General features: G+C 34.7%; 2 protein-coding genes across 5 annotated transcripts in view; both read right to left on the reverse strand.

The window, feature by feature from the left end:
• The window catches only part of LOC100377252 (GLIPR1-like protein 1), a 7,287-nt gene extending 4,251 nt beyond the window's left edge, over nucleotides 1–3,036 (reverse strand). Inside the window, exon 1 of the mRNA XM_002741449.4 lies at nucleotides 2,773–3,036. Coding sequence (XP_002741495.3) covers nucleotides 2,773–3,024 — 252 coding nt within the window. The 5' untranslated portion in view covers nucleotides 3,025–3,036. The remainder of the gene's footprint in view (nucleotides 1–2,772) is intronic.
• A 4,097-nt stretch (nucleotides 3,037–7,133) lies between these two features.
• Nucleotides 7,134–14,202, reverse strand: LOC144342908 (uncharacterized). 4 transcript variants are annotated; one of them, XM_085500839.1, is made up of 13 exons: nucleotides 14,117–14,202; nucleotides 13,641–13,840; nucleotides 12,824–12,989; nucleotides 12,131–12,286; nucleotides 11,368–11,412; nucleotides 11,112–11,250; nucleotides 10,422–10,524; nucleotides 9,885–9,980; nucleotides 9,304–9,403; nucleotides 8,575–8,744; nucleotides 8,322–8,487; nucleotides 7,695–7,789; nucleotides 7,134–7,235 (listed from the first exon to the last, which is right to left on the reverse strand). In XM_085500839.1, the coding sequence occupies exons 2-13, from the start codon at nucleotides 13,793–13,795 to the stop codon at nucleotides 7,157–7,159; spliced, it is 1,470 nt and encodes a 489-aa protein (XP_085356965.1). In that variant the 5' UTR covers nucleotides 13,796–13,840; nucleotides 14,117–14,202; the 3' UTR covers nucleotides 7,134–7,156. The 4 variants fall into 4 exon arrangements, with proteins under 4 accessions (XP_085356965.1, XP_085356967.1, XP_085356964.1 ...); XM_085500841.1 differs by lacking the exon at nucleotides 14,117–14,202 and adding an exon at nucleotides 13,958–14,088; XM_085500838.1 differs by lacking the exon at nucleotides 14,117–14,202 and having other exon boundaries at nucleotides 13,641–14,088.
• Nucleotides 14,203–15,698: the final 1,496 nt, after the last annotated feature.

The raw sequence follows: 15,698 nt of genomic DNA on the forward strand, positions 1-15,698 counted from the left end.
CAAATTTACTATCTTGTTTTCCCCAATTTCCCTCAAACTAGTCGCGTTATGACCATTACAGTAGACACCAAAATATATACACATATATAGCCCGGGGGCAATACATATAACTTGCCTAATGGGGACGTGCCCCTGAAATGGGTCTTGTTTTTTGGATTTTAGGTATAAGTATCGGTCAGACTTATTTCTAGTCAAGATAGGTATAAATATGGGTAATATTTTTCCGATTTGGTATACTTATGAGTCCGTACTGAGCGAATATTTTCACCTCAGATCCCGGTCTCAGATCCACAGATAACTGTTTTAATTGGAATAAACAGTGATGACAGAAATGATACTTTGGTATATATATGGGTATAGATTTTGCCTCTATCCAGGTATAAAAATGGTCACACTTTTGAGTACTCAGGGGATCCTCCCTACCCAGTATCTCAAGGGTTACTCTACCATTACATCAACGAGTGTAGCCATTTTTATTTGTTCTGATCTTAGAAAATGACTACACTCGTTTAAAAAATGTGGTAAAAAAAAAACAGGCACACATATTTGATAGAAGAAATCAACAACGAAAAGTCACATGATGCCAAAGAATTAACTATTCAATGAAAGAAACAAAATTTTCAGAGAGTTTCTAGCGTCTCCCCTCTAGAGTTTATAATGGCCAACCCTTAACATGAAATGCTCTGGTATTCTTTTTACCCCCACTAAATTAGACCTATGAGAAAGAAATAAAAGTGTCTCCTAATCCAACTACTAGTACTTTGTTTTGATTTCCTCGCCATAGTTTATTTGTTAAAGACATTCGCTATCCCATGTCCACATTTCAATAAAGGAGGAAACAATCAGTAATCAGATATGGCGTGTCATTTCAATACAGCATACTGTTATGGTTACTGTTACTGTTTTTGGTAAATAATGTTATTTTTGAAACTTGTTTTACATGAGGCATTGTTTGATACTTTCTTCTGTGTAGGTCAATTTCACAAATTGTGGTTTGAATAGAACTGCAACACCAATGTGTTGCTTTGTGCCTGGGGATACTACGTTTGTCCAGTGCTACTTTATATTTTCTTAGGTTGTTAGTCGTACTAGTTGTATCACTTAGTGCTATGTTTCACAGCAATCCACATTGCACAGTGTAACAATTAAATAGTATTCCCCCGAAAATATACCCATATACACCTTCGCGTAACATTCGTTTCGTTTATATAAAAAAAAAAACTTGTCCTAGGCAACGATTTCGGCATTGGATATCAGCGTTGCTTCTTCTTCCATCACTGGAAAAATGCCGATAAAAGGGGCTCTCAAGAGATCTGCTGACGCGAAATATATTATCACAAGTATGTTATTATCACAATAGCTACAATCATAACAGGTCTGATCGAACACAGGCACATGTGAGTCATAAAAAGGTGGCCTCAATAAAATACGGAGAGGGACTGCACGTTTATCGCCACGGACCGGGTGGCGATATGCGTTGACCAAAATGATTCCCCTTCAATTTTAAGCTGAAAATAAATTGGTTGTCATGTAGAAAAAATATGAGAACCTGTATCCAAGATTCTACAATTAAACTACCGTATATGACAATTTAAGATTTGCTTGTTTAAATAAGAAGAAATTAATTTAAAAATAATTTCTGACACATTAGATTATCAACACAGGTGTTATCAAGGAGACAGTACAAATGTGAATGAACTATCAAACTGTCGAAATTACTCCGAGACTGTTTCTGCCTCTATTGCATTTTAGGAATGAATTTCGTCTTCCAATTGGTTTTGGTTACCGTGACATGTAACGAATTCTGTCATTCAAGGGGATTATATTGTGGCTAGCCAGCTGGACACCAAGGTGCCCGGCTTCCAACTCCTCAAACTGCAATTACAATTGTTTACACGTCTGTTGCAAGTTATTCACCGATAGCTGCAAGCAATTGACAGATTACGTAGTTTCTAGGTTCATTGGTCAATATCCTTGCAAATGCTTACTACAGTATATTTACCCCCATATACATAATATGTGTCTACCAGTCGATAAATTGCTGTTGACGATGCATGGCTAAAGCGCGGTGGTCGTCGCGCAGCGCGTGTTCGAATTTCATGTAAATGAACAATGTATTTTACACGCGTTGTATACGTCGCTAAGAGTCCCATATCGATCAGGACGCGGCACGACGACTATCGCCCAATCATCATGGGAAAGCAACATCTACGTGATTCTCCATCAACTTGATGACATTGTTGTAGATTTGTGTAATTTGAGATGAATTCATTTTAATTTGACGAGTTGACTGCGGCAGTTTTATGGTTTAGTAGTTGCTGATGGATACTTACATCGGCGATAAACCCCAATATTCGTCCCAATTAAATTCAGTAACAACGACACACATTACGTGTATAGACATCGGTCAGACTCGTCCTATTCATTAAAATATTATTTAGCATAATCTATAATGTATATTCACTGTGTTGAGAAGGTCGTGGTCCGTTGGTAATTCTGTGCTTTGATCTTTAATCCATTCCGCTTGCTTTTGATAGCTTTTATTATGAATAACTTGTTCGATTCAATTGAGTGAAAAACAGCCCATAATTGCACGTACACTGCGGCTTAAAATTCAGAAGAGACGCGTGAACTCAAGATAATATCGACTTTGTTTTGCGCAAAATAACAAAATATTGCAGTCGATGACCAAACTTAGAAAGTAACAGATACTTATATAAGTAAAATGTATATATCTTCTAGTATATATTCACTAATTAAAACATTACTTACTATAAATTCCATGTTTGTGGCTTGGGGATCGACATCTCCACGATGAGCGTTGTGACTGTTCACGATGACAGTTTTGGTATCAGAGTCATAGTTTGTGGAACGTTTGATTCGATGTTGTGACTCTCCGACCACCCTGGATTTGATGAAGAACGACCTGTTGGACTTCGCTGTTAATCTTCGACCGTAGCATGCCTGACACGTCAGCAGAAGACATACCAGTAAGAGGGGTGTTCGAGATATCCGTAGTGTCATGCTACAATGCTGGCGGTTTCCAAATAGAGTGTAGTATGTCAGGGAAAGATTATGCCCCATCTTTTATACTCGATGCCAAATCTAACCACTCGTTGAGTCATATGACTTGCCCTTTGTTGATTTCCATTTGTGTTGTGTCCTCATTACAAACTCTTGAACGATACCACGTAGGGATTTTCCTCACGACAATACAACACACTTTTCAATGATGACTTCTCACGGGAAGGGCGTGTCCCGGTAGGATCTCAAATCATAATGAAAAATGTGCCGAAAAAATGACCGAACCGGAGGGAATAATAAAAACATCACTACTTCTGAGAACATAGACACACACATGTATCATTCCTAGTCCAGATCTGCACCACCCACTTCCCGGTCAGTCTAAAGAATGTCCTACAAAACATACGTTTTATTTTGATCAATTCCTCTTACGTCAAAACAATTAGTATTACGCAATATAACCCGCCTTTAAATTAAACCTCCATGCAATGCCTTGGTTACTAGGAAGTACGCACTTCTTGCAAATACATCGTCCGCTCGCACGGGCCATTAGTAAGCTGGAAAATTATACCTTAAAAACTTAAGATAAACATAAATACACACATTTTTGTCAACTCATATATCTAATGAGTAACTTGTTCGATTGTGGATTCAAAATGCAAAAACTCCAACTTAATCCTAAAACAATTTTATTATTTGTTTATGGTTATTGTGATATACTTCATTGGTCTGCAAAGCGACAGCAGGGAAGCAGAACGTGTAATGACCGGCGAGATTCAGTTTAATGCCACCTCCTGACCAGGAGTAAGTCGTAACTAGGAGATTACAGTACAACAAAAGTCGATTGATACAGTGTGACAATGATTCATACCTGTCACCACAGTCCCAAAATCCTGGGACTGTGCTGTCACGCAACAATTGCTATTTGTACTACTACGATAAATGATCAGATATCAACCGTCTCACATCTTGCTGGGGCAACAGTAAGTGAATCGTAAATACTCTAATAGACAACGTACGGGACAACGAAAAACGTGTGGGAAGTCTGCTTTATATTTCGGCTTCTCTTGCAACTAATACATATCACAACAATGTCAACAAGCAAATTGGCACTATGTGTATGAAATATTCTTTTGCTTAGGTTCTTTTTGTTCCGTTCGCGAAGATTTTGAAAGGGCACATTTTTCGTTTATGTATGTTTGTTTGGATCGCCGAAGCGTTTGAAAGGGCACATTTTTCGTTCATGTTAGTTTGTTCGGGTCGTCGAATCGTTTGAAAGGCCGCAACTTGTAATTGCCTTAAAAGAAACATTCTAAATAAATAAACTAATAATTTCCGCTGAAAAATGGCACTGAAACATTCACGTGGTGTGTACTTAGCGGAGACAGATATTTTATACGCCCTAAACTACATAATAAACTTTGAGTTGCGAAAATATTGTTTCAATTCAACACAAACTTTTTGAGAAAGGCGGCGTGTAAGTTGTGTTTACACTGTTCTCAATACAATAGTTTCCGACGGACAGCATGCACCCGACAAACGGAGACTCTTAATTAGGGTTCCGCCCACCGAGACGTGCAATGCCACTCACCTGAAATGGTACGTTCTCGGACAATCATTCTGATTGTAACAGGACGCAGTCCATTTATCACCGGTCACGAAACGGCCGCTGTCCTATTGCGCGTAGCGGGTAAATAGTAGATAGAGGGACTGTGAACAGGATAACTGTTTTAGTCGTACTAGTATTGGATAATCGATGGAAACGAAACAAGTTCATTTTGGACAAATAACCAAACAGAAGAATATGTGACATGATGTATAATGAATATATAAAATTTGAACATACATTTAATCAGTCAAAGCATGTCAAAACCACATTCACTAAAACCAAATGGCCGCCAGTCAGCCATTTTGAATTCGATCTAAAAAGGGAAATGTCATGCGTCAGGGAAGTTTGAACAAAATCCATCTGTAAACAGCCAAGACCTGGTTTTGGAATGCCAGAAATGCTTGATTTTGATGATTATTCAGAACAAAAATGGCAGCCATTCGGCCATCTTGAATCAGATTGTAAAACAAATTGATGTGCATATGTATGTACATATATTATGTATGATGTATGTGTGAAGTTTGAATGTAATCAGTCCAGGCATGCCTAAGATGTAGGTTCGAATGCACGCTCAGACACATGGATGTATTAATGCATGCACAGAGGTCAATCCCCGTTTTTGGACTGTTTCCGAGCGGGCACTTAAAATATTTGTTTTTCATCCGCATTGTATGTTTAATACAGCAGGAAAAATATACTTTTTTTTAATCCAAATTGTTGATAGGTTTTGTATGGAAATCTTCTAATAACCCTATGTACAAGAATTCAAATACTCACCTGTAAATACCCTTATCACTGAACAGCTGTAAATCCATCATGCATACTGTTAATGCTAGTTTCCAAATCATTCAGGAAAGACAAAATGTTTACTTGAAACACCAGTTTACTTGTTCACATTCACATTATTCAAAATTTGCATATTCAAGTATTATTTATCTAATGTATATTGGGCTTGAGATTCATGTACAATAAAACATATCATAATAACATACAATTCGCACATTGTCCAACTATTTATTCAATATAATGTGAATTGTATAATTAATAAAAAAAAAATACTCTATAAACATTGACATTGTTCATATAACTAAATATCTAACAAGTCATTGTCAATGACACGTCCCCGTTCCGTTCATATTTGAGTGACATATACATTCAAAGCAGATCATGACCGAAATGCACCTGCATATGTACAACACATTGTGCTAAATCTGAACAAAATCCATCCATGCATGACTGAGATCCGGTTCTGAAATTGTGAAAATACGTGATTTTGATGCATTTTCGGCCTTAAAATGGCCATCATTCCGCTATTGTTAAGCAGATCATAAAACAAATGCACATATCTATTTGTGACATGATGTACCATGTGTGTGTGAAGTTTGAACTTGATCAATCCAGACATGTCTTGGATAAGGATCCAGAACTGAATTCTTTAACAAAATGGCCGCCAATCGGCCATTTCGAACTTGATCCGGAAAAAAAAATGACGTGCATCAAGGTCCTATTATGTTTAATGTATGTACCAAATTTGAATGAAATCCGTCCATGCATAACTGAGATCCGGGTCCGGAATGGTGAAAATGTGCGATTTCAATGCATTTTCGGCCTTAAAGCGGCCGCCATTTGGCTATCGTTAATGAGATCATGAAACAAATGCACATACATGTTTGTGACATGATGTATCTTGTGTGTGTGAAGTTTGAACTCGATCAATCCAAGCATGTCTCAGATACGGATCCAGAACTGAATTCTTTAAAACAAAATGGCCACCAGTCGGCCATTTCGAACCCGATCCAAAAAAAAAATGACGTGCATCAAGGTCCTATTATGTTTAATGTATGTACCAAATTTGAACAAAATCTGTCCATGCATAACTGAGATCCGGGTCCGGAATGGTGAAAATGTGCGATTTTGATGCATTTTCGGCCTTAAAATGGCCGCTATTCGGCTATCGTTAATCGGATCATGAAAAAAATGCATGTGCATATGTCCCATATAATGTGTGATGTATGAGTGAAGTTTGAACTTAATCGGTCCATGCATGTTCGAGATACAGGTGATCACGGACGAACACACGGACGGACGCACGGACGGACGGACGCACACAGGGCAAAACATAAGTCCCCGTTTTCGGACTGCGTCCGAACGGGGACTAAAAATAGAGGTAATATTATTTTGTTACAAAATTCAAAAAAATATACCACAAATAAAAGTAAGAAATAATTGCAAACTTTGTACCAGTGAACAACACCTTTAAAACAGTAAGGCACAGTAAACAGGTACCTACCAGGTAGGGAAGTGATTGCAAGGTACATATACACCAAGTATCAAAGCAATCAGGTTTGTTTAAGTAAAAAGTTGACACTGACGAGTTATGAATTATCTCAAACCAAGTTAACAAATAATAATGAAAGGAAATGTGTTGAACTCAAGGATGTTGTTAGTAAAAAATGTTATTATTGCAGTAGAAGACTACAATGAACTAAATATGATAAGATTTTCTTAGACTTATTCTTTTATTCAGTCATCGGATTCTTCTGTTTCTTTCCATATATATGATACTTGATCTGATTGTCCAGTTTCCGATAAAAATCTTTTCCTAGTTTGGAAAAAAATGTCATGTCATGTCAAGGATTTATAAAATAAGGATATGCAATTAGCAAATGCCAGTAACTTTGTAGGAATGTTCAAGATCATTATCAAACAAAAATAAATTCTCAACATGTCAAATCTTTTGCAGGATTCCTCTCTCAAATTGTATATTCTATTTGGCTAAATATTCAAAATTACATGCAAGCTTTGCAAATATTATTTTAGATGTTATTCCCTACATCAAGTATTTCAAATCATCAAGTGTGCCCCCCCCCCCCCCCCCCCCCCCCCCCGGCCAGTACTCTCTCAACAAGATAATATTAACAGTGATTCTCAAAGACCACAGGTTATGTCTTGTATTCACGGTGAATAACCGCTAAATAGTATATGGCATGGCTACTCACTGATACTGCATGATACATGTGATACATTGATTTATAACACTTCCTAAATCTTTAAAACTTACCAAACCACAGGAAAAATATTTGCAACATCATCTTTTTTTAATTTTCCACTTTTCATTCTCTCAATTGTCCACTCAAGAAAACCAGTACCTAAACACTGTGGGGGAAATATTGTTAGATCTTTCAAGATATTCTATTTCATTCATTGACAAACACAACAGATTTAAACACTGATCCAAACCACAGTTCATGTAAGTGTTGTGAGCTTATATACAGATTCTCTGTGAAGGTCAATGTTCCCATTGCAATAGACACATCAATCTAGTTAATATACATCAAAAACAAAAAAAAGCAACAAAGCTAAAAAAAAATATTGTTTCATATAGAAGCAGCAAACTGCATTGAACAGTGATAAAAACATATGCACTACTGTAAAATGACTAATTTTCACTGGGTTTAAATTTCACTGATTTAGCATTTCAGGCATATTCAGTGGGTTTTAAATTCACGGTTTTATCATTTAGATAATGTGTTCTATGCTAAAATTTACATATTCACTGGGTTTTAATTTAGTGCATTTTCCAGTCAGCGAAAATAAAGCAAAATTAAAACTCAGTGAATAATTAATCCTTTTACAGTACCATATCTATAACCTTCCAAAAAAGGAAGAGAAAGGAAAACATGTCTACCTTCCAATTTTCTGTTGAATCATCGTCTAGTCCTAACCATTGCTGTATCTCATTTAATCGAGAATTGATTTTTCTTGTGTGTTGACTAATATTGAAATTAACACCTTTATCATAAGAATTACAAGCCGAGCGAATTTTCTCTCTGACTGCTCTTACAATGATGTACCTATATTAATGAAATAACATTCATAAATCACATGATCATAGTAACCAATCAGTGAATGTATAGACAACTTGGTCAAAGGTCACTCACCAAATTGTTTTCTTTTTTAGTAACCCAATGACAGTTTTGTTAGAGTCTATGAAATAGAATACTTCTCCCTCATATTGATACCCTCTCCTCACAGCCTGCATTCGCTCATCAACTCTGCTACTTTCTATGATTTCATAATCGACCGTGGGTAATCCTAGCGCTCGAGCAATCTGTAAATTCAAAGCACATGTTTATTTATTTACTTATCTGAATACCTGTATGAACAGCAGTGAGGTTCACAAATCACAAGAGAGTATTCAATATCACAACTTAGAAAAAAAACTGACATCGCCCTCAACAGCAGGTCTGCAACTCTTTTGTTTTTATACAAGTTAGTCTTTTGTTTTCATACAAGTTGCAAGATTTAATCGTCTTGTTGCAGGTTTAAAATTGAATTACATTGCGGATTTATTTTGAAAGTGAAATGTGAAATAAATTACACTATTTGCCCTATAACAATGCTTGCAAGAAGAAGAATTTTGTTAAAAAAAGGCAGCATAACTGACTGAATGAGTACTTAGAACTCAAACAAAACAAATTTGAGTCACATATATTGATAAAGAGCCTCTAATAGAGCAAATATTTTATTTGATGCAATGAAAAGGCAAAACGACCATAGCCATATACCACATGATACATATGAGTCAATACAAAGTATACACTTCATTAAATGCAGAATTCAAACATGTGTTGGCCGTTTGGTGGCCATTTCATTTAGTGTACAGATACCTGTATAGCAATATGTGGATTGACAGTACAAAGCTGAGTATCACAATCCTCGTCAGGTTCTAACACTGATGTTGTCCATGTTATAAACTTTAATTCAGACCTAGTAGGAAATAACAGAAAATTTAGTTAAATGTAGTACAGGTTGCACAAATTAATAATAAACAATTAATTAATTAATTAATTAATTAAAATTGACCAATTATAAACATTCTAATTACTGAATAAAATAATACATGTGTACATAAATACCATATTTGCTCTATATGAATTACAGAAATGCATCAGTGGTAAAAAATAATCATATTTTAATAATGTAGCATACAAAAAATGCAATTTTTGGGGATGTGCTTCTAATAGAGCAAATACTGTTAATGTATAAATATATCATTAAATGAACACTGGATAATGCAAATCATTTAATTTTTGCAATTTGAAGGGATTCAAAAACTAAATTTCATCCAAGTTAAGTCACTACCTACATGTACATAGCCCCTGCAATAAACACAGGTTTGTTGCTCCAGTGTATAACTAACTAACAAACAAACAGACAAACAGAAAGACAATTACATGCCTATACTTACTCTTTAAGATATGACAGATCTTCCACATGTTGACATGTTGGACGTAAAAGTTCAAATACTGCAGTGAAATGACTATGACAAAGAAAACTGAATAACCTACAAAAGATGACAGTACATAATATGAACAAGTGATAATTAAAAAATAAAGAAATAGACACAGTATTTAGTATGTATTCAGAGCATTGCAAACAATAATACTAGTACACCCTTTCTGGTAAAAAAAAGTTATATTTACTCGTATAGACATAACTACCAAAAGCCAAAGTTCATGGCATACAAAAGATATGTAAAATATTTCTTTGTACTTCATTGCTGTTTGACAGAATAGGTTGACTTCTCATAATAAGAAATGGGGAAATGTTTTGAAAAATACAAACTTCAATAAAAGTTTATGAATACAAAAAAAAAAATAATATACCGGCACCAATTTTTTCCGAATTTTGTATGCTAATAGCAAGAAACTATAATAATGAAAATATGAAAAATATTACATATAATCTTAAATCTGAACACAACTTAATTACAAGTTAATCATACCTTTTTCTACAATCTTCTGTCATTTTTTGTAACATATTCCATATTGCTAAACATACATCTCTGGCTACTTGGTATCTGCTATCACTGTATTTCTCAATGTCACCTGATATAATATAATAAGTATACGAGTTTATTTATATTTATTACAACGCACCGCAGCATGTGATGATCATTACAAACAAACCAACTGCATGATTTAACAGTAAATTGGACACACTGATTAGAATATAATATGGTAATGATGCCAGTGGTTTGTAATCAGTTGACCTTTTCACCACCAGACTTACTCACCAAAATTTGTCTGCACTATTTTCTTATTATTCTTCAAAATTTCTGAAAATAAGCCCTAATTTTAGAGCAAATTTTCAGTTTTTACTTAAATTTTATGTCTCAATCTAATGAAGGAAAGTGCAGACTATATACAGGACTATTTTTTTAATTTGTGATGAAAATAAGGAACTTGAGGTGAAAAGGGTGAAGTACCTCATTCTCATTGCAAGCCACCAACAATGATTGTTCCAAGCTATATTGATACCAAATTGTTTGTCCAAAGGGTTTTGTCTAATTTTTTTCTTTTCGTGTCAGTTGTTTGCCACATATTCAGTGGATAGATGGGACATAAAACATAAATATACAAAGTTATATTGATGGTGTTGCATTGAACACAGGTAACATGTGCGTAAACCTTACCTTTAGATCTGAAAAGCATGTGAACATTTTTTGAACCACCGCACATAACTGTTCTATCTCCTATTCTTCGTACACTGAAATGGGCGGCTTCTCCATTGGCTTTCTTTGTTGCGACAATCTCCACAGCCTCATCCATCGGCTATGAGAGTAGTAAAAACAATTTTGAACATTTTTTAGTATTTTTAATAATTTCAAAATAGATTAAAATTAATTTTTGGAATCATCAGAAAACTGGAGTATTATATTAACCAGGTACCTTTGAAATGAAGGAATCTGTATTAAATATCCAAACCAGCATTAACTAGAAATATAAATTACAAGAATCCTGTATTATTCTTAAAAGTTCCTTAACCAGAATGCTGCATTACCTAAAAAACAGTAACCAGGAGACTGCATTAACCGGAAATCTGCATTAACTGGAACCCTGAATTACCAAAAACCTGTATTATCCGGAAATCTTCATTAACCAGAAACCTGCATTACCAAGAATTATGTATCAATCAAAAACCAGTAACAGAAATCTGTGACAACCAGAAACCAGTTTCAAGAAAAACCTGTTTCAACCAGGAACCAGCATTAACCAGAAACCTGTATTAAGAATGCTGTATACGTCTTGGTATTGATTTTCTAAGCTAATGTTTCCATATAAAATATTTACTAAACCATACAAAGCTATATATTGATGGAAAGCTTATTTCACACTGGATGTGAAATCAACAAGATAGTGAGTGTGTGGAGGTATATACAATGTAGAAACCCAAATTAATCAAATACCTACATTGACCATAAACCTAATATGTTAACTACAATGTAGTTAACTTTCACTATAAATCAGTTACAGTTCCTTTTCCATACACCACTTTCACTTTGCAATTCCAGAAAAAAACCCAAAACTTTGCAGCACTGAACTGTTGAAGATGTCACTGTGACTTTCCTTCTCACAAATATTTAAATCTTTAAATCACAGAAACTTAACAGTGTACAAGGTGTCGTTTTCAGACAACAAATAAATTACTTACTTTTGTGAAATATTTTTTCCAGGTGAAATTATCCCCTCTATCTCTGTCATCATCATCACCAAGGCCTCCTGTGAATTTTTTCAGGGCATAAATGATACAAAATAATGATGTGTGTGGACCACTGGTGATGTGAAGAAAACTGTTACCCCTGGCAACCTGAATTGAAACAAGGTATATAGGATAACTATTATAGTGTGGATGACACTGGATGGAAATGAATGTACTGGATAGTATGAAATGATACTCTATTGTACAGCCAGGTGATGAAAGATGCTTTTCTAGAATAGATGATGATGTCTTAGTGGGGACTAGCATATCTACAACCAAAATTGATACAAAGAAAATGTTATATACATGTATAGCTGTGTACAGACGGCTGACGATGAGATATCAAAATTTACATTGAACTGGTTCTTTTGTTTTTTACTTTCTCTGTAGTATTTTCCCTGTATGTATAGATTGACTAATAATTTCACAAAAATTAAAAAAAAAAATGCAGGATAATTTGTTTTCAGATCAAACTCATACCTTTCTTTTTGGCAGAATAAACTTCAATGGCATTTCTGTTTTCAATATATGACAACAAATTGTGATGATTATTATGAATTATAAAGTAAATAAATAGTTTAAAAGATCAGACAATGACTTATTTCATCAAATTATTACCCCAAATAAAAATACATGCAACATCACCTTTTTTCGGAATGCTTGATTGCGTTCATAAATCTTATCATCAGGACCGTACCTGGCGTTCACCTTTATATCTATTAACTCAGCTTTACCACTTGTCAGTATTCCTGGCTGTACCTCTGCTGTGATCACCTTCAAAAGACTCATCCCTCTTGCCCATGTTAAAAACCTATCACAAAAAAAACAAGTGAATATATATGTATGAAGCAGATACAGTGGTAGATAGATAGATTTGAATGAAGTGTTAAGATCTTTTGGGATAAATGTTTAATAAATATTTCTGAATGTCCATAAAACAAATTTACAAATTATCCATTATATAATGTATTTGATGGGATCTATTTTTTGCGTTCATGGCAGTAAATCGACCAATGATTGAAAAACCCTTCTTTGGATTTGAATGAAGTATTACGATCTTTTGGGATAAATGTTTAATAAATATTTTTAAATGTCCATAAAACAAAATCACAAATTATCCCCTCTATCTCTGTCATCATCATCGCCAAGGCCTCCTGTGAGTGCATAAATGATAAGTGTACTACGCATTTCATGAAGGCATGAATATGTTTATATTTACATCTGTATTTATAAAATACAATTGAAAATTGAAAACCACTAAACCTATCACCACGTTTTACAGTTTCGGCGATATGGCAGTGATTCAATCAATGGCTTTAAAGTGAAAAGTGAGAATTTTTTTAAAGGGGAAATGTTTTATAAAAACACTTTCATACTTTCACGAGATGCACAGTACATGTATAAAAATCGGTCAAAACAAATGATAGCAAATTTTCATATTCAATAAGTTGATTAAAACAACCTTTCCGCCTGTTCTTGCTCCTCGGTGTCACTCAAAACAAGTCCAGTGCCTTCCAATCCAACACAGCATTTTATTGACTTTTCCATGTCTTCGTCTCTGTATTTTGAGTCCACTTGTCCCAGCATCTCTGCTACAAGTTCTTCTTTTTTCAACATCGTGTACTTTTAACGAAAACTTTTAACGAAAATTTTAACTTTTAACTGAAATATAACCAGTTTTGGCGTGTTAGAGCAATGCAAGTGTAATGAGCGCAAAGCCGATGATCGAATTCACATATAACTCAATTTTACAACGCCGTGAGCTCAGACTGAACTTACTCATATGCGTGTGATTGCACAATGTGTCGAAATGAACTGGAGATTCCTGGAAGTTAGGTGTCAGTGAGTATTTTCGTGAATTATTATTATTATTAACACATTAGTCACATACTCTTCTTTGAAGTAAAGATTTGACATATGCCTAATTTAATACCCTACCCGTGGCGGATAACTAACTACAGTCGTTACCGGCAAAGACAGCTGTTCAATGTTGTTGTTACTAAATATACGGCACCTTGTTCGGATTCAAAATCATATCCATACTTAGATTCGCAGTTATGTATTCGGGTGAAAGTGTATATGTGGTAATGTTAAAACAAATCCTCGTATTCATTTCATTGTAGTGGAGAATACATAAAAAAAACTTGGGACTATATTTGGGATACCATGGAAGATAGTGTCTGATAATGCTCGCATTGCGGGATAAACGAGGATTCACCAGGATGATGCATTTTTTCGATTTCTGTGGCACGCAGTTCTAGTAATTTCAAAAAGAAGAGAGCTTTCTATCTAGTAAGAATTACCATTGACTACTATATAATATTCGACTCGACACACCTGCTAATTTTAAACAAACATTGTTACAGATGAATAGGAAACATAGTGACGTAATAATAATATGAGGTTATTACGAAGATATCTCAAAGTATGCACGCGCAGCGGAGGTCGATGCGACAGCGTACTGTCTGAGTGCATACTTTGAGATATCTTCGTAATAACCTTATTATTATACATCTTTTCCTACCAAGGATACATCATGGGAATGCCAAAATCTAAAAAGTTTAGAACAGAATCAGCGAACTTCTTTGTATGGAGTCCGGTTAAATTCTGGTGGCAGCCATGTTTGTTTTTATTATTATTAGAGGACGCTTACGCGCGTAATAATTCCATATTTGGAATTCACATTTCCTAATATGGTAGGATGAAATACCCCCGTAAAATACCGCAAAATTACGGCACGCTGTAACCTATGGCGTTACGGTGACATGTGTATAATAATAATATTTATTAGACGCATAAGATCCTTAGGAAAGGATAAAAAGGGTCTTACAAAAAAAAAAATTAAAAACTATAATCTAAAAAAGAAAAGAAAAAAAAGTCTATTCTAAAAATATAAAACAAATCAAAAACAAGTATGAATAAACAATAAAGACAATTTGAAGCCAATGGTGAATACAGAATATTGAATGAACATAAATTGTAACCTAATACACTGATAGTTGTTGATGTTTTGTTCCATAGCTGTTTTTTAAGAAGACAGTCAAGACTGGTGCTAGAGTAATCAAAATGAATTTATTCTGACTGTTTTCTTTATCAAAATTTGGAACTTTATTTATTAAGATTACCTCCGATCTTTCGTTCTGTGTAATAACTGTTCGGTGTTCCTGCACTATACAGCGATAACACGGATGTGCTTGGGTTCACATAAACACAATAAAATCTCTATGGAGACCTAACAACCAACAATTTACTAGCTGTTTTGGGTTTTCTGAAGTTGCAGTTTTTATGAAACGTTCTTTCAAAGAGCCAATGTCGATAAATTCGAGTATTTGCTTGATATTACTTCTTCAGAACACAATAGAGTATGGCGTATCGTAAATGTAAGCACTATCAGAAGTTGTATTCCTTCGATGATGAATTATTGAAAAATATGTTAGTTATTTCATCTAATTAATACTGCTATGTTCGATGCTAACGCACAGTTTTTATTCCATAACAAAGCACATGTCTAAATTCGACA

Source organism: Saccoglossus kowalevskii, chromosome 6 (assembly GCF_978046115.1).
Source record: "Saccoglossus kowalevskii chromosome 6, keSacKowa6.1, whole genome shotgun sequence".
Taxonomy (NCBI): Eukaryota; Metazoa; Hemichordata; class Enteropneusta; family Harrimaniidae; genus Saccoglossus; species Saccoglossus kowalevskii.

Bases quoted from the DNA above. Each gene is read 5' to 3' on its own strand.
- LOC144342908 (XM_085500839.1), bottom strand. From the start codon at position 13,795: ATGTTGAAAAAAGAAGAACTTGTAGCAGAGATGCTGGGACAAGTGGAC. The intron at 12,287-12,823 runs GTGATGTTGCAT...GTTTCAATTCAG, and splicing joins ATCAAGCATTCCGAAAAAAG to GTTGCCAGGGGTAACAGTTT. The intron at 7,790-8,321 runs GTAGACATGTTT...TTTCCCCCACAG, and splicing joins ATTCAACAGAAAATTGGAAG to TGTTTAGGTACTGGTTTTCT.